The following is a 19,340-nucleotide window of genomic DNA, read 5'->3' on the forward strand; positions in this document are numbered from 1 at the left end:
GGTGATGACTCACCTGTGGGAGGGCTGAGTCTACTCCAGGTCTCCCTCCAGGAGATTACTCCATACCAGGGCATGCATGAAGTATCCTCTTTTTTCAAAGATTTTAAAGAAAAGTGTGCTGACTTAACAGCTCTGTAGGTCAGAATCATTTGTGGGTTTCCTATACATACAGATTTCTGAGCTCCATTACCAAAGATCATACTTCAAAAGGTCTGAGAAGGGGCCTGAACACATGTATTTTTTTAAAGGATCTAGACGTGATTCTGAAGCCCTTCCAGGATTGAGAAGGAGTGGTTAAGGAGGTAGGTGCAGTGAAAAAAAAAAAAAAAAAAAAAGGTAATCTCAGGACTTCCCTGGTGGCGCAGTGGTTGAGAATCTGCCTGCCAATGCAGGGGACATGGGTTCGAGCCCTGGTCCAGGATGATCCCACATGCCTCGGAACAACTAAGCCCATGCGCCACAACTACTGAGCCTGTGCTCTAGAGCCCACGAGCCACAACTACTGAGCCCGCACGCCACAACTACTGAGCCCTCGCGCTGCAACTACTGAAGCCTGCGTGCCTAGAGCTCGTGCTCCACAACAAGAGAAGCCACCACAATGAGAAGCCCGCACACTGCAATGAAGAGCAGCCTCTCGCTCACCACAACTAGAGAAAGCCTGTACGCAGCAACAAAGACCCAGTGCAGCCAAAAATAAATAAATAAAAGGTAATCTCATGAAATCCCTGCCTAATTTTGTAAATTCATTCCTTTGTGACTAACTATGTGCTTTCAGAGTTATTCAATGTTTTTTTAAACCAGGTGTCACAATAACAAAATCCATTTCAACATTTTTTTAAACAATGAAGACGCAATTATTTTCAACAGTATATCAAAAGAAAGTTACCACAACTTTATATTACCTAATATATAGTCCACATTCAAATTTCTCCAACTGTACCCAGAATGTGTAGCTTTAAAAAAAAAAAAAAAAAAAAATATATATATATATATATATATATATATATATATATATATATAAAACCAGGACTCTATCGAGGTGCATGCATTGCATTTGGTTGGCATGCCTCTTTAGTCTCCTTTACTTTAGAGTGGTCCCACAACTGTTATTTCTTTTATGAAAATGAAATTATTTAAAAGCCCAGAACGGTTGTCTTATAGAATGTACACATTCTGGATTGGTCTGACTTATACTTCATAAACAGATTTAAGTTAAACATTTTAGGCAGAAATACTACATAAATGATGTTGTGTATGTCTCATTGCATCATTTAGGAGACACGTGTCAGTCTGTCCCATTGCAGGTAATGCTAAATTTGATCACCTGACTAAAGGTGTGACTGTTAGACCTCTCCACTAAAAAGATGTACTTTTCTCTTTGCAGTTCATAAATAATCAAGACCATGTGATTATTCTGTTTACCTACAACCTTTTATTCAATGTTTTAACGTCCAGTGATGATCCTTGCCTGACTCAATTATCAGTGCAAATCATTATCATTCTTTCTACATTTTTTGGCACTAGTGCTGGAAAGAACAATTTTCTCCCCTTTCTTCTCCCTCTTTGTATTGGGATAGGTTTTTTTGTAAGTATCATTATAGACTTACACATTCTTTTTTCATTCAATGTGTTGTAATTCATTACTATCATTATTCTTTTTGATATCAAATTGTCCCAAATTTTGCTTTTGGGAACTCTTCAAGTGGGCTCCTATGTGTTTCTGACACATCCTCATCCATTTTTGAGCCCTTCTTGCTTTCTGACATAAGATGTTCCTGGACCTCTCTGCCCCATATTCTACAATCAGGAATTTCTCTAAGGAGCACTGGCTCCTTTTAGTAGGAAACAGTATTTGGAAACTAAAATTTGGGCACTGGGTTTATTCATTCTTACTGGGGCATCACTGCTTCTAAGCCCTTTCCATAAACTGAGATGGAAAATACATTTTTAAAAATCTATGATGGAGTCCGGGAAAAAGACTGCAGCTGCCAAAGAGGCAAGAGAATTTTTCTTGCCTCTTTGTTTCGCGGCGCGCAAGGAGAGGGGATTCAGAGCGCCGCCTAAACGAGCTCCAGAGACGGGCGCGAGCCGCGGCTATCAGCGCGGATCCCACAGCAACAGGGACGCAGAGGGAAAAACGGAGAGATTCCCGCACAGAGGCTCGGCGCCGAGCAGCACTCACCAGCCCGAGAGGCTTGTCTGCTCACCCGCCGGGGCGGGCGGGGGCTGGGAGCTGAGGCGCGGGCTTCGGTCGGATCCCAGGGAGAGGACTGGGGTTGGCTGCGTGAACACAGCCTGAAGGGTCTAGCGCACCACAACTAGCCGGGAGGGTGCCCGAGAGGAGGTCTGCAGCTGCCGAAGAGGCAGGAGACTTTTTCTTGCCTCTTTGTTTCGCGGCGTGCGAGGAGAGGGGATTCAGAGCGCCACTTAAACGAACTCCAGAGACGGGCGCGAGCCGCGGCTATCAGCGCGGACCCCAGAGACGGGCATGAGATGCTAGGGCTGCTGCTGCCGCCACCAAACAGCCTGTGGGCGAGCACAGGTCATTCTCCACACCGCCCCTCCTGGGAGCCTGTGCAGCCCGCCACGGCCAGGCTCCCGTAATCCGGGGACAACTTCCCCGGGAGAGCGCACGGCGCGCCTCAGGCTGCTGCAACGTCACGCCGGCCTCTGCCGCCGCAGGCTCGCCCCGCCTCCTCCGTACCGCTCCCTCCCCCCGGCCTGACTGAGCCAGAGCCCCCGAATCAGCTGCTCCTTTAACCCCGTTCTGTCTGGGCGGGGAACAGACGCCCTCAGGGGACCTACATGCAGAGGCGGGTCCAAATCCAAAGCTGAACCCCCGGAGCTGTACGAACAAAGAAGAGAAAGGGAAATCTCTCCCAGCAGCCTCAGAAGCAGCGGATTAAAGCTCCACAAACAACTTGATGTGCCTGCATCTGTTGAATACCTGAATAGACAACGAATCATCCCAAATTTAGGAGATGGACTTTGGGAGCAGGATATATTAACTTTTCCCCTTTTCCTTTTTTTTGTGAGTGTAGATGTGTATGCTTCTGGGTGAGATTTTGTCTGTATAGCTTTGCTCTCACCGTTAGTCCTAGGGTTAGGTCCGTCCGTTTTTTTTTTTTTTTTTTTTTGGCTTAAAAAATTTTTTTTCCCTAATAAATGTTTTCTTAATAATTTTTTCCTTATTTTCTATTTTTAAAAAAATTTTTAATAAGTTTTTTCATATTTTTTATTTTAAAAAATTAAAAAATTTTTTTTCTTAATAAATTTTTTCTAAATAATTTTTTTCTTATTTTTAGTATAAAAAATTAATAAATCTATTTTTAAAAATTAAAAAAAATTTTTTTTCTTAATAAATTTACTCTTAATAATTTTTTTTCTTATTTTTTATTATAATTGCTTTATTTTATTTTATTTTATCCTCTTTTTTTCTTTCTTTCCATTTTTTCTCCCTTTTATTCTGAGCCGTGTGGATGAAAGGCTCTTGGTGCTCCAGCCAGGCATCAGGGCTGTGCCTCTGAGGTGGGAGAGCCAACTTCAGGACACTGGTCCACAAGAGACCTCCCAGCTCCACGTAATACCAAACGGCGAAAATCTCTCACAGATCTCCATCTCAACATCAAGACCCAGCTTCACTCAACGACCAGCAAGCTACAGTGCTGGACACCCTATGCCAAACAACTAGCAAGAGAGGAACACAGCCCCATCCGTTAACAGAGAGGCTGCCTAAAATCATAATAAGGCCACAGACACCCCAAAACACACCACCAGACGTGGACGAACCCACCAGAAAGACAACATCCAGCCTCATCCACCAGAACACAGGCACTAATTCCCTCCACCAGGAAACCTACACAACCCACTGAACCAACCTTAGCCACTGGGGACAGATACCAAAAACAACGGGAACTACGAACCTGCAGCCTGTGAAAAGGAGACCCCAAACACAGTAAGATAAGCAAAATGAGAAGACAGAAAAACACACAGCAGATGAAGGAGCAGGGTCAAAACACACCAGACCTAACAAATGAAGAGGAAATAGGTAGTCTACCTGAAAAAGAATTCAGAATAATGATAGTAAGGATGATCCAAAGTCTTGGAAATAGAATAGACAAAATGCAAGAAACATTTAACAAGGACGTAGAAGAACTAAAGAGGAACCAAGAAACGATGACAAGCACAATAAATGAAATTAAAAATACTCTAGATGGGATCAATAGCAGAATAACTGAGGCAGAAGAATGGATAAGTGACCTGGAAGATAAAATGGTGGAAATAACTACTGCAGACCAGAATAAAGAAAAAAGAATGAAAAGAACTGAGGACAGTCTCAGAGACCTCTGGGACAACATTAAACGCACCAACATTCGAATTATAGGGGTCCCAGAAGAAGAAGAGAAAAAGAAAGGGACTGAGAAAATATTTGAAGAGATTATAGTTGAAAACTTCCCTAATATGGGAAAGGAAATAGTTAATCAAGTCCTGGAAGCACAGAGAGTCCCATACAGGATAAATCCAAGGAGAAACACACCAAGACACATATTAATCAAACTATCAAAAATTAAATATAAAGAAAACATATTAAAAGCAGCAAGGGAAAAACAACAGATAACACACAAGGGCATCCCCATAAGGTTAACAGCTGATCTTTCAGCAGAAACGCTGCAAGCCAGAAGGGAGTGGCAGGATATACTTAAAGTGATGAAGGAGAAAAACCTACAACCAAGATTACTCTACCCAGCAAGGATCTCATTCAGATTTGATGGAGAAATTAAAACCTTTACAGACAAGCAAAAGCTGAGAGAGTTCAGCACTACCAAACCAGCTTTACAACAAATGCTAAAGGAACTTCTCTAGGCAAGAAACACAAGAGAAGGAAAACACCTACAATAACAAACCCAAAACATTTAAGAAAATGGGAATAGGAACATACATATCGATAATTACCTTAAATGTAAATGGATTAAATGCTCCCACCAAAAGACACAGACTGGCTGAATGGATACAAAAACAAGACCCATATATATGCTGTCTACAAGAGACCCACTTCAGACCTAGAGACACATACAGACTGAAAGTGAGGGGATGGAAAAAGATATTCCATGCAAATGGAAATCAAAAGAAAGCTGGAGTAGCAATTCTCATATCAGACAAAATAGACTTTAAAATAAAGACAATTACAAGAGACAAAGACGGACACTATATAATGATCAAGGGATCGATCCAAGAGGAAGGTATAACAATTGTAAATATTTATGCACCCAACATAGGAGCACCTCAATACATAAGGCAAATACTAACAGCCATAAAAGGGGAAATCGACAGTAACACAATCATAGTAGGGGACTTTAACACCCCACTTTCACCAATGGACAGATCATCCAAAATGAAAATAAATAAGGAAACACAAGCTTTAAATGATACATTCAACAAGATGGACTTAATTGATATTTATAGGACATTCCACCCAAAAACAACAGAATACACATTTTTCTCAAGTGCTCATGGAACATTCTCCAGGATAGATCATATCTTGGGTCACAAATCAAGCCTTGGTAAATTTAAAAAAATTGAAATCGTATCAAGTATCTTTTCCGACCACAACGCTATGAGACTAGATATCAATTACAGGAAAAGATCTGTAAAAAATACAAACACATGGAGGCTACACAATACACTACTTAATAACGAAGTGATCACTGAAGAAATCAAAGGGGAAATCAAAAAATACCTAGAAACAAATGACAATGGAGACACGACGATCCAAAACCTATGGGATGCAGCAAAAGCAGTTCTAAGAGGGAAGTTTATAGCAATACAAGCCTACATCAAGAAACAGGAAACATCTCGAATAAACAACCTAAACTTGCACCTAAAGCAATTAGAGAAAGAAGAACAAAAAAACCCCAAAGCTAGCAGAAGGAAAGAAATCATAAAGATCAGATCAGAAATAAATGAAAAAGAAATGAAGGAAACAATAGCAAAAATCAATGAAACTAAAAGCTGGTTCTTTGAGAAGATAAACAAAATTGATACAAACCATTAGCCAGACTCATCAAGAGAAAAAAGGAGAAGACTCAAATTAATAGAATTAGAAATGAAAAAGGAGAAGTAACCACTGACACTGCAGAAATACAAACGATCATAAGAGATTACTACAAGCAACTCTATGCTAATAAAATGGACAACCTGGAAGAAATGGACAGATTCTTAGAAATGCACAACCTGCCGAGACTGAACCAGGAAGAAATAGAAAATATGAACAGACCAATCACAAGCACTGAAATTGAAACTGTGATTAAAAATCTTCCAACACACAAAAGCCCAGGACCAGATGGCTTCACAGGCGAATTCTATCAAACATTTAGAGAAGAGCTAACACCTATCCTTCTCAAACTCTTCCAAAATATTGCAGAGGGAGGAACACTCCCCAACTCATTCTACGAGGCCACCATCACCCTGATACCAAAACCAGGCAAAGATGTCACAAAGAAAGAAAACTACAGGCCAATATCACTGATGAACATAGATGCAAAAATCCTCAACAAAATACTAGCAAACAGAATCCAACAGCACATTAAAAGGATCATACACCATGATCAAGTGGGGTTTATTCCAGGAATGCAAGGATTCTTCAATATACGCAAATCAATCAACGTGATACATCACATTAACAAATTGAAGGAGAAAAACCATATGATCATCTCAATAGATGCAGAGAAAGCTTTCGACAAAATTCAACACCCATTTATGATAAAAGTCCTGCAGAAAGTAGGCATAGAGGGAACTTTCCTCAACATAATAAAGGCCGTATATGACAAACCCACAGCCAACATTGTCCTCAATGGTGAAAAACTGAAACCATTTCCACTAAGATCAGGAACAAGACAAGGTTGCCCACTCTCACCACTATTATTCAACATAGTTTTGGAAGTGTTAGCCACAGCAATCAGAGACGAAAAAGAAATAAAAGGAATCCAAATCGGAAAAGAAGAAGTAAAGCTGTCACTGTTTGCAGATGACATGATACTATACATAGAGAATCCAAAAGATGCTACCAGAAAACTACTAGAGCTAATCAATGAATTTGGTAAAGTAGCAGGATACAAAATTAACGCACAGAAATCTCTTGCATTCCTGTATACTAATGATGAAAAATCTGAAAGTGAAATTAAGAAAACACTCCCGTTTACCATTGCAACAAAAAGAATAAAATACCTAGGAATAAACCTACCTAAGGAGACAAAAGACCTGTATGCAGAAAATTATAGGACACTGATGAAAGAAATTAAAGATGATACAAATAGATGGAGAGATATACCATGTTCTTGGATTGGAAGAATCAACATTGTGAAAATGACTCTGCTACCCAAAGCAATCTACAGATTCAATGCAATCCCTATCAAACTACCACTGGCATTTTTCACAGAACTAGAACAAAAAATTTCACAATTTGTATGGAAACACAAAAGACCCCGAATAGCCAAAGCAATCTTGAGAACGAAAAATGGAGCTGGAGGAATCAGGCTCCCTGACTTCAGACTATATTACAAAGCTACAGTAATCAAGACAGTTTGGTACTGGCACAAAAACAGAAATATAGATCAATGGAACAGGATAGAAAGCCCAGAGATAAGCCCACGCACATATGGTCACCTTATCTTTGATAAAGGAGGCAAGCATATACAGTGGAGAAAAGACAGCCTCTTCAATAAGTGGTGCTGGGAAAATTGGACAGGTACATGTAAAAGTATGAAATTAGAACACTCCCTGACACCATACACAAAAATAAACTCAAAATGGATTAAAGACCTAAGTGTAAGGCCAGACACTATCAAACTCTTAGAGGAAAACATAGGCAGAACACTGTATGACATAAGTCACAGCAAGATCCTTTTTGACCCAGGTCCTAGAGAAATGGAAATAAAAACACAAATAAACAAATGGGACCTAATGAAACTTAAAAGCTTTTGCACAGCAAAGGAAACCATAAACAAGACCAAAAGACAACCCTCAGAATGGGAGAAAATATTTGCAAATGAAGCAACGGACAAAGGATTAATCTCCAAGATTTACAAGCAGCTCATGCAGCTCAATAACAAAAAAACAAACAACCCAATCCAAAAATGGGCAGAAGACCTAAATAGACATTTCTCCAAAGAAGAGATACAGATTGCCAACAGACACATGAAAGAATGCTCAACATCATTAATCATTAGAGAAATGCAAATCAAAACTACAATGAGGTATCATCTCACACCGGTCAGAATGGCCATCATCAAAAAATCTAGAAACAATAAATGCTGGAGAGGGTGTGGAGAAAAGGGAACACTCTTGCACTGTTGGTGGGAATGTAAATTGATACAGCCACTATGGAGAACAGTATGGAGGTTCCTTAAAAAACTAAAAATAGAACTACCATATGACCCAGCAATCCCACTACTGGGCATATACCCTGAGAAAACCATAATTCAGAAAGAGTCATGTACCAAAATATTCATTGCAGCTCTGTTTACAATAGCCAGGACATGGAAGCAACCTAGGTGTCCATCATCGGATGAATGGATAAAGAAGATGTGGCACATATATACAATGGAATATTACTCAGCCATAAAAAGAAATGAAATGGAGGTATTTGTAATGAGGTGGATGGAGTTAGAGTCTGTCATACAGAGTGAAGTAAGTCAGAAAGAGAAAAAGAAATACAGTATGCTAACACATATATATGGAATCTAAGGGAAAAAAAAAAAAGAGGTCATGAAGAACCTAGTGGCAAGATGGGAATAAAGACACAGACCTACTAGAGAATGGACTTGAGGATATGGGGAGGGGGAGGGGTGAGATGTGACAGGGTGAGAGAGTGTCATGGACATATATACACTACCAAATGTAAAATAGATAACTAGTGGGAAGCAGCCGCATAGCACAGGGAGATCAGCTCGGTGCTTTGTGACCACCTAGAGGGGTGGGATAGGGAGGGTGGGAGGGAGGGAGATGCAAGAGGGAAGAGATATGGCAACATATGTATATGTGTAACTGATTCACTTTGTTGTAAAGCAGAAGCTAGCACACCATTGTAAAGCAATTATACTTCAATAAAGATGTTTTAAAAAAAAAAAAAAAAAAAAAAAAATCCTAAGTCACAATCATTGATTGGGGGAAGGAACAAAGCATTGGGTAATGTGTCAGAGACGTTCAGATTAATTACAAAAAAAAAAATAAAAAAAAAATTAAAAAAATAAATAAATAAATAAAAATCTATGATGTCATAGGTATTTATTAATACCTCCAATTCAAATTCAATACCACAGTGTGCCTCTCAATTTCCCCCATTCCATATTAATAGCTCCTAAAAACCTTGGTTCCCTAAAATCCAATATAATTACTTATTTGCTCTATCCTATAATACAACAAAATAACTGCAGAATTTCTAAACAAGTACCACTAACAACAACAAATCTAATAACTATAGTTAAAAGATCTTTTTGTAGGTTATGGATCTTAGAATATTTCCCTCTATGTTTGTATAGCCAAAATAATATGTTTAAAAACTACTTAAATTAGTTTTGGGTGATTATGTTATGAATTTGTTAGGTTCATTTGTTTCTATTTGTATTCAATTTTAGGGTTTTTAAAATCATTTTTATTTAATTTGGTTATTTGAATATGTGAAACACTTGCATAGTTCAAAAGTAAAAACTATACAAAAACACACCCTCAGAGGAATCTCACTTCCATCCTTATCCCCTCTACATTGCTCCTCACCCACTCCTTATGGAAAACTATTTCACTCGTATCTGGGTTAACTCTCCTGTGTTTCTCTTTTGCAAAAATAAGCTTTATTTTTCTCTTATTTTCCCTTCTTTATTACTAAAAAGGGACCATAATTACTATATATACATTTTGCATATGGAAATCATTCCATATCAGCTCGTAGAAATCTTCCTTATTCTTTTTAGTATTATAATTTATTCAATCAGTCGCCTATGAGCATTTAGATTTTTTCCAATATTCTGCTATTACAAATAATCCTACAATGAAAAACTTTGAGCACATGCTATTCCATATTTGTACAGGCAATTCATCAGAGTAAATCTCTAGAATTTGGACTGGTAGGTCAAAGGGTAAATGTAGATGTTAGATATTACAAAACTCTCATAAAGTTGTAGCATTTCACATTCCCATCAGCAATATATGCGTGCCTATTTCCTCACAGGTTTACCAGCTAAGGAGTATATTCTATGTTTTTGAACTTTTGCCAATCTGAAAAGTGAAAATTTTCACTGTGTATTTTAATTTGCATTTCTATTATTAATGAAGTTGAACATCTTTTCATATACTGTCATGTCATATATGTCATATCTCTTTCGGTGAACTGTCCATGATTTTGCTTTTGACTTTTGCTTTTTAAAATCATGATTTAAATCTTTTTTTAATGGAAAAATTACTTCAATAATGCTACAATGATGCCTTCAAACTCTGTTTTAAAAAGTAAAGAATAGGGGCTTCCCTGGTGGCGCAGTGGTTGAGAATCCGCCTGCCAATGCAGGGGACACGGGTTCGAGCCCTGGTCTGGGAAGATCCCACATGCCGCGGAGCGGCTGGGCCCGTGAGCCACACTTACTGAGCCTTTGCGTCTGGAGCCTATGCTCCGCAACAAGAGAGACCGTGATAGTGAGAGGCCTGCGCACCGCGATGAAGAGTGGCCCCCACTTGCCACAACTAGAGAAAGCCCTCGCACAGCAACGAAGACCCAACACAGCCAAAAATAAATAAATAAATAAATAAATTTTTAAAAAAAGTAAAGAATAAAACACTAAAAAATGGAAGAACGTATAAATTCACTGAAAAGAATACTAACATCACTTAAAACTATACTGTCTTATTCTATCCTGTGTTCCAAACAGTCCATTAAAAAGTGGTAGTTATTTCAAGTGAGAAGGATGTTAAGAAAAATGCATTCAAGTTACAATTTTATGATGCTAAGTAGCGTCAAAAGTTAATTCCACAAATAACCATGTCACTGAGGAAGGTCAAAGTTTGGGAAACAAATGATTGAGAGACATTTCGTTGTAATGGTTTCATTACACCCACCTCATTAGTACAGGTAATTCTCCGAGGATGAGGGGCTTCTTGTTGCAGTTGATATACTGGGAAGTTAGAAAATAAAACATGTCAGTTTCCCTTATGTAGAACATCTGAATATATTAGGAATCAAAACCTGCCTGCTTTTTTATGTTCATAAGAAAACTGTGGTACGGTCCTATTTGTTATTAAATTAAATTTTGCTATGAAGCAAAGAAAGTAAACCAAACTAAATTTAGTGAAAGCCCAGGAGCAAACACAAATAAGAAAATCATAATCCACAGAAGTGTTGTAACAAACCAGTACTGGATATTTGGCTCTGTTCTCCATAATCTGGTCATGTATTTTCCCCAATTTTTGTGGATATATTACATAAAGCATGCCTCTGTTATAAACAAATACTAGTTGTATATTTTAAAAGTACATTACTAAGTGTCAAACTTGAAACTAAAATTAGGATTTATAGGCTAGATGTAACACATACACTGTTTTTCTCCCCTATTTATATTGTGAACATCGATCTTCAAAGATAATCTCCCCTAGAAACAAAATTTCTGAGCCAAAGTTACCACCACTTATTCAACTAGGGTAAATGCAGCAAAAGAGAGAATTCAGACACTTAAATAGTTTGCCAGAGGATAATTTTTAGGGTATCTGAAAATGGATTGGTGAAAATTATACCAATACCATGTCCTTCTAAGACTCACTTCACGCTTCTTGACTTAAAATAAAGAAAAAATGAATAGAACGTGTAGTTATCAGAGAAAGTGTGTTTATGTAGGTCTAAGTTTATCTCTTGGAGAAAATCTGTTTTCTATTTCTACACATATAATCACATATAATTGAATTTAATACTGTATTTAAATACATAGACATTTGGTCAATATAACATCAAACTACCCAGCATCTGGGATTGTCAGACAATGCATGGCTCACATTTCAACTGTCATTATATAGACTCCACCTCTGATCATATTCATTCATATATAGTATAGGGACATATATAAACATACACAATTAGACTATGTATATATGTGTGTATACATACACTAAATATACTGAGAACATACACAGACACACATCACTGTTCTGTATTGCTATGTAAAGGCACAGAGTATTGCAGTTGCAAATCTGAACTCCTGAACCAGACCACCTGGGGTCTGAACACTGGGGCTCTGCCTCTAACAATGCATACTGAGCCTCAGCTTTCATCATTTGAAAATGGGGATAATAATAGTTTCTACTTCATAGATTACTGAAAGGATTAAATACTATATGTGAAAGACTTAAAATAGTCCCTGACACATGATAAACACTCAATAAAGATTAGCTGTTATTATATGTAGGTGACTGATACTAATACATAAAATTTTTTACAATAACATTTGCGTACCAGGATGCATCTACAGTTCATCACCAAAACATAACAACATGGTAATGCTATAATTTAAAAGGTGCTAAGAAGATACAGCTTTACTGTTTAAGAATCAAAAAATAAACAAAACACTTCTCATTTAATAATGTTTGAAATCTACTGAGAGAAATGTATTCCTTTGCCTTATCCTCCTGGTTGCAAAAATCCCTAAGAGACGTAACATATTAAAATAGTTTTAGATACCCATATTTTACTGTGAGAGTTAGTTTTTCAAAAATACTACTGTGAATATATTTTTATGGATTAAAGAGATGATATGAAGGGAATAATTTTGAGATAGGGAAGGGAAGAAAGAAAGCACTGAAACTAAATTTGTCTGACCCTGATAGTGAGAGCACATGTGTACCACCCAGAGATATTTGTAAATCTCCATCCTCCCAAGAGAACCAAATCACGATATGCAAAAAGGTCCATTCTTCAGGTCCATTCCTCCCTGTTGGTAACTATAACTCTAAGATGTGAAAATTCAGTTCACATTTCTGTTTCGACCAGCAATTCTCAAAAGATCAACTGTTTCCCTTTGTCAAGCAAATGCTTTGGAAAGTAGGGTCACCTATAGAAACTGAATTACGAAAACTGGATGGTGGTCAAGAAGGACATTAAAAGTTACTACAGAAAGTAAAATGTTGATTTTGATTCAAAGCACAAATACTGTAGTATCTGGTTACCATCAATAATGCATTTACCTATTCAGCAAGCAAATATTAAGATAAGCCAGTATGAAAAAAAGAGAGAAATATCATCACGTGAGAATTTCACCCTTTGTTTTAATCAGAGTTTCAAAGAGTATAGTTCTATTTCATGGAGAGGAGTAATTTTTAGACAAATGCCTCCTTATTGGCTACCAATGGTTAGTCTATCTTTAAGACTCATTTTTAATAAAAATATATATAAAGGGAGGGCCTTTGGATATTGTATAACTGAATATAATATATGAATTCAGGGAATACCCATCAAAAGGATCATTAAAAAATCATACACTGTAATAAAGAATAATTAATTCAGGCCCTTCTTAATTTAGTTTTTTGGTCATTTAAACCAGAACTCAGCTGAAAATTTAAATTGCACAATCATTAAATGATTCACCAAAAATTAATAGCTAACTTCAAGATGAGAAGACATACAATTAAAGTACTCAACATTTTTCAATCACCTTAGAAGTGTCAATGTTTATACACTTATTAATGAAATTCTCAGTATCTAGAGACAATACATTGTTAATCAAGTTCAGAGATCACAAGTTGGTATCTTGAGGTCAAAACTGGCTCACATGTGTTGTTTGGTTTGCTGTTTTCCAAATTTAAATTTGTTTTTAACATTTAAAAATTAAGAGATTTAACAGCAACAACAAAAGCAAAAGAGAATTCCAGCTTCTCTTGAAAACTTAGAAGATGTGACAACACTGGACTCAGAGTGTTAGATACCCACAGTAAAGGGGAGCTAATTATGAGCTACTCCCTACATACAGGGCATCCTCTCTCTGCTTTCTCACAGTCCCCACCTGCCTCACTTGCCTCATTTATTACATCTTTGGCCCCTGGTTTAATTCAAGCAATACATATTGAAAAGCAACAAAACTGTACTTGTCTTAAAAGAGTTCTCAACTTAGAATCTTGCTAATTCTATTTACTTATTGGTTTGAAGTTGTAAGGTTTTAGAATTATGTTTTCACAAGCTCAACTAAACCAAAATCAGAAAGCACAAGAGAGGCATGGGTAAAATAAGTTTCTTATAGAATCACAGTGAAAATAAGTTTCTCATAGAATCACACTGTGAAAAGCTGTTCAGACCCCAACAAGCTAAAGACAGAAAAAAAATCCTTAACATGCTGCAACTTTTGACATGAAAATGTAACTGTCCCCTTTAGTTTTACAGATGTAGTACAGAATAGAAGTGAACAATCAGAACATTCTGAATAACTTTCATTCTGCTTGTATCTCCTTATGTGGACTGACATACCTGATTTTTTAAAAATCTCAATCCATCTAGAGGAGTATTTTAATTACAAAATTTTAAGTCACAATACAGAGAAGATGACGAATGCATTATGGTTTGTCAGTCCCAAAGACGATCAAACAGAATTTGTTAACTATCAACTCTGATCAAGGCATATATAGGAATTAAACAAAATGTCATGGCTCAATTATTGAGGGTACTGGGCAGGGCCTACTACTCCAGTAACTTAAAATTTCAGTCACTATTGATGAAATACGGGTGTCACAGGCTTGTCAGTTTAAAAATTTTTTCCTATTAAAATGCACAGACTCTGGGACAGATGAACTTCATTAATAAAGATGAATTTTATTAATAAATACCTTACTGGAGATTATTTACAGCTAGCTAGACATAAAACTATAAAACTGACTGAGTGGTAAAGGCAAAACAAACAAACAAAAAGAAAAAAGAATTCAACCTACATCCCAATTTTTTCTAGGATCAGAATTTTGACAAACACATTTAACAACCTAAATGATCATCACAACAATTACTTCAATGTGACAATGTAACTTTTACATGTTTTCTCATTAGTTAAAATTTGCACATATACAAATTCTTAGAAGACAACATCATGATTTCATAAGGAAATTTCACATGACCAGTTTTAAATATGGACCTTTCTGCTTGGCTTTAGCACAGTTTAATCATAAAATTTCCTTGAACTGGAAGTTTTTGCATTTGATGGTCAGAAAATAAAGTCTATTCTAATAATTTCCTCCCTGTTTCTACTGTTAAAATGATGGGGGGTGGCAGTGTTCTTCAGGCACTTAAGTCACTAAAAGAAATTATAAAACTCAGTATTATCACCAAAAAAAAGAGAAATACGCCATTTTTAACACAAATGGTAGCTACTATAAGACATAGGAAGATACAGAAAATACAAATTGCATATACCACATTTAGTAATCAATATTCTTCAGGGGGAAAAATCACCACCATGATTCAATAACAGTCTGAGGTTTTATAAATGCTCTTACATTAAAATGTGCAAGGCACAAATCAGAGCAAAGAGAATAAAGATAAACTGAAAACCAGAAAATGCAGAGAAGAATTTTAAACAGGCTTCCCGCCAATGAGATTATGAGACAAAATCTTTGAGAGATAAAGAACATCAGTCATTTTTATACATTCTTTGAACTCTACTCCCCAGAATCAAAACAGAAGCAGCAGGGGTGGGAGAAAACGCATCTATGGCAATATTTTTAGAGACTGTTCATATTTTGCTTACTATAATTAGCCCCCAGTGGCAACCTATTACAATAAACTATCTGTTGCTCTGGGAACATAAAACCAAGTAAGAATCTGAATTGCTGCTCTTTCAGTCAGCAAATTTCAGCAACTTACAAATATCAAAATTCAGAATATCAACATTTACAAAGATGCTAATAATCTGTATTTAAAGTACAGGTTTTTTAGGTTGCTTATTTGACTCTATAGACAACAAACAAAAGTTTACAGTACTGGTTTCTGCAACAGTGCATTCATGGATTTTTAAAAAACAACTCTGATTATATTAACCCTATTTCCATTTTTAAAAATTCTGAAATAGCTTTTACTTGATGCAATAATATTCTCTAGGCAACAAGGGGAAACAAAGGACTAAGAACCTAGACTCTTCAGAAAAAATTTGTATTCTAATGCCAAGTTTAAAGAACAATATAGATTCAATGTCTCTCTTTTATATTTCAGAAGGCAATTCCTAAAAAAGAAGACCACTTTTTACCCATTCTTTCTAGCAAGATAGCCTCCTGACTTATCATTATTTATTTATTCCTTTTTTAATATAAAAAACAGGATCTAAGAATATTAGATTCCTTGAATTCTTAGTTAGCTTCTCCTTGCATTAGTTTTACCAGCCACTGTCAACAAGTGGTCTCAAGTTCCATAATATGGAATTCCATGTGAGTTCAGAGGGATGACATGCATTCCTGACATGCAAACCATGACAGACTTTGTGGAAATGCTCCTATTTCTCCAGTTTCTTTTTCTGTGCTATTCACAAATTCTGTGGTGAATTAACTTTTCAATAATGGACACAAAATGGAATGACTCTTCATATCTAATGATCCTAATATTTTTATATTACTTATAAAGCACTATAACCCACCCAATTTATTTGTATACTTACAGTAAGATTTCCAAACAGGAGGTCTATATTCATCTGTATCTGAAAGAATAAACATCAAATTAACATTATTGAATACTTATATTTTAAATGAGATATTTTAATCATTAATTCATTTAATACATATTTGTTGAGGTCTATTTGTCCTAGGCATCGTGCTAGGCACTAAAGGGCATTCAAACGTTTTTTAGTCTTGGTCCTCCCTTCCTTGGAGTACAATTTCACAAAGATGTTCGAAGAGAGTTACTGTATTTATTCAACTGCTTATCACATAAAAACGTCATGCTTAATTTTTACTGCTTTTACGGTCACTGAGGTAATATCAATAATGTCTTTGGGCTTAATTCTATGATCATTCCACTGAAAGATCCCTGAAATCACTGGAACTTTTCTATATTTCCCTCCATCACATTTGGGGGAGTCCAGTGAAACTGGTTTTACTAACATCAAGAGAGAAGAACAGCAAGGTACAGACCTTAGTCCTCATACATCTTGGACAATCAAAACCAGGAAATGAGCAACACTTCAATGGAGGACAGTGTATCTAGGGAGCCACAAAGAACATGAGGTGAACATGTGCTCTCCAGGTCCACTTCCCCTCACTCTGCTTGAATGTGAATTAGGAGACAGTGTGAAGAGGCAGTGGAGAGAGATGGAAATACAAGCACACGAGGGAGACGGGGGAACTGGAGAAAGGAGAGGGGACAGCGTGGTCCGGCTTCTCATCTGTGAAGCACAACTGAGCAATAATCTTGCCAGCACAAAGCCCTGCCTGCAAGGCCATGGAGCCAAACCAGCAGACACAGCATTTTGGTGTGGGGAGGTGTGGCCAGACACATCACCTGGCTCTGCTGGCATCCAACAGAAACCCACTGAGGAATCCGATCCTAAAAATGGTGATCTCCAAGGAGGCAAGAAAATTCCTGGGAAGTTTACTGAGAAGGGTGATTTCTTGTATAGGTAGCTCACATTAAAATGGTCACAGACTCAGAACATTCAGGCCCCAACTCCCAACCTTTAAAATGCAATCTCACACTTCATTTATGATGTGTTATCATAAACCACACAAATGCTTTGAGTCAGAGGGCTACAGTAAGGCTACTGATGATGGGCAAAAGAACATAAAAGGGAAATTCTAAGTCATGTAGAAATTGCTTGGCACCCAGGAGAAGTTTTCATATATGTTTTCTCAAAGAATGAATAAAAGATTACATGAATAAATGAATGAAGTAATGCAGCAAATACAGTTGACTCTCATTATTCACAGTAGTTATATTCTACAACATCACCATAAACACTGAATTAACCAATACTGAACCACTGCACCTGGGGAAACACAAGTTAGGTTCCTGTGAGCCTCTGGTCACAACATTTTCATCAACCAATCAATACCTAACTTTGTTTTCTGTGTATTTTTGTTTAAACACACCTTATTTAGTATATATTGTTGATTCATAAACATTGAACTCACAGCCAACTGCACTATAACTCATGCCTCAATGAAACTTATCTGACACATGTATTTTCTCTGTAAGATAACATCACTGTTTTCTTGCACTTAGAAGCACCAGACAGGATTTTGACACTATGCTTAGGGGCCATTTTAAGAAGTAAAAACACCAATAAAAAGCCACAAAAATGCAAAAAATGTGGCACTAAAGAGGCTATGAAAAGAACACTTGTTAACAGTATAAGAGCTAAAACAAAGGCAGAGTTGCCTTGCTCAACCTCAGCTGGGAATATTCAGGTCATGCGACTCAATTTGCCACTCTATAAATGTTGGCAAATGACTATGAAAGTGTCACAGGTATTTATTTTAAAAGGGTTACAAATAAATACTAGCAAGTAAGCAAATCTGCAAACACAGAATCAAGAATAATGAGGACTGTCTGTATATGAATGAGCAATTATTTAGGAAAACTACCAACTCAGGTAAACTCACCTAGGAATGATATAACATTAGGATGAAATATGACCTCAGCACAGTGACATATAGGTATATACATATTTACTTTGCTAGGGGGTGGGGGTGGGGTGTGTGTATGTTTGGAGGGTTAATTATACTGACATTTGTCTTAATAAGTAAATTGAATTAACTGAATTATGTATTTTTAATACGAGGAAAAATTTGCCTCTAAGCATTCAAGTCATTTAATGATTTCATTGATGCCATATGGATGCTGTTATATTGCCATTCAATCCTAGGACGGTTTAACAGGAGAGTGGACGTTTACTCTCCTGGCACTCACCTGTATTCATGTGTGTGTCTCAGCCTCCTTGCCAGCATCCAAACAGCATAAGCTGCAGTGACCAGGCACCTCCTGACCCACCACGCGGAAGATGGTGCACGCGGCCAGGAAGAGGAAGGGCACTCAACAAGGCTGAGACCCAGTGTAGTAAAGAATTTAACCTTGCGCCCCAGAAGAGGTCTGACTTTTGCCTTCAGCTCCTAGGAGGTAATTTTATTTGTCTGGGAGCCTTGGGCTAGCCAGAGAGTATACCCATGTGACTTAGGGTGGGGTTTTGGGTCACACAGTGTCAGTCAAGCTGGAGACTGAGATCAACCATGTGGGCCATCAATCATAAAGCCCTCATTAAAAACTCTGAACTCAGGGTTGGGAGAGCTTCCTTGGTTGGAAATACTCCATGTGTATCATCACGCATCAATGCTGGAAGAGTATGCATCCTGAC

The 19,340-nt window shown here is 37.3% G+C and overlaps 1 protein-coding gene across 2 annotated transcripts in view; it reads right to left on the reverse strand.

The window, feature by feature from the left end:
* Nucleotides 1-19,340, reverse strand: part of CHN1 (chimerin 1) — a 200,456-nt gene that overhangs the window by 138,235 nt on the left and 42,881 nt on the right. For both annotated transcript variants that reach the window (XM_061185121.1, XM_061185112.1), the window contains exons 3-4: nucleotides 16,653-16,691; nucleotides 11,101-11,156 (exon numbers count right to left, since the gene is read on the reverse strand). In XM_061185121.1, coding sequence (XP_061041104.1) covers nucleotides 11,101-11,156; nucleotides 16,653-16,691 — 95 coding nt within the window. The remainder of the gene's footprint in view (nucleotides 1-11,100; nucleotides 11,157-16,652; nucleotides 16,692-19,340) is intronic.

The sequence above is a fragment of the Eubalaena glacialis genome, chromosome 1, assembly GCF_028564815.1.
Source record: "Eubalaena glacialis isolate mEubGla1 chromosome 1, mEubGla1.1.hap2.+ XY, whole genome shotgun sequence".
NCBI lineage: Eukaryota > Metazoa > Chordata > Mammalia > Artiodactyla > Balaenidae > Eubalaena > Eubalaena glacialis.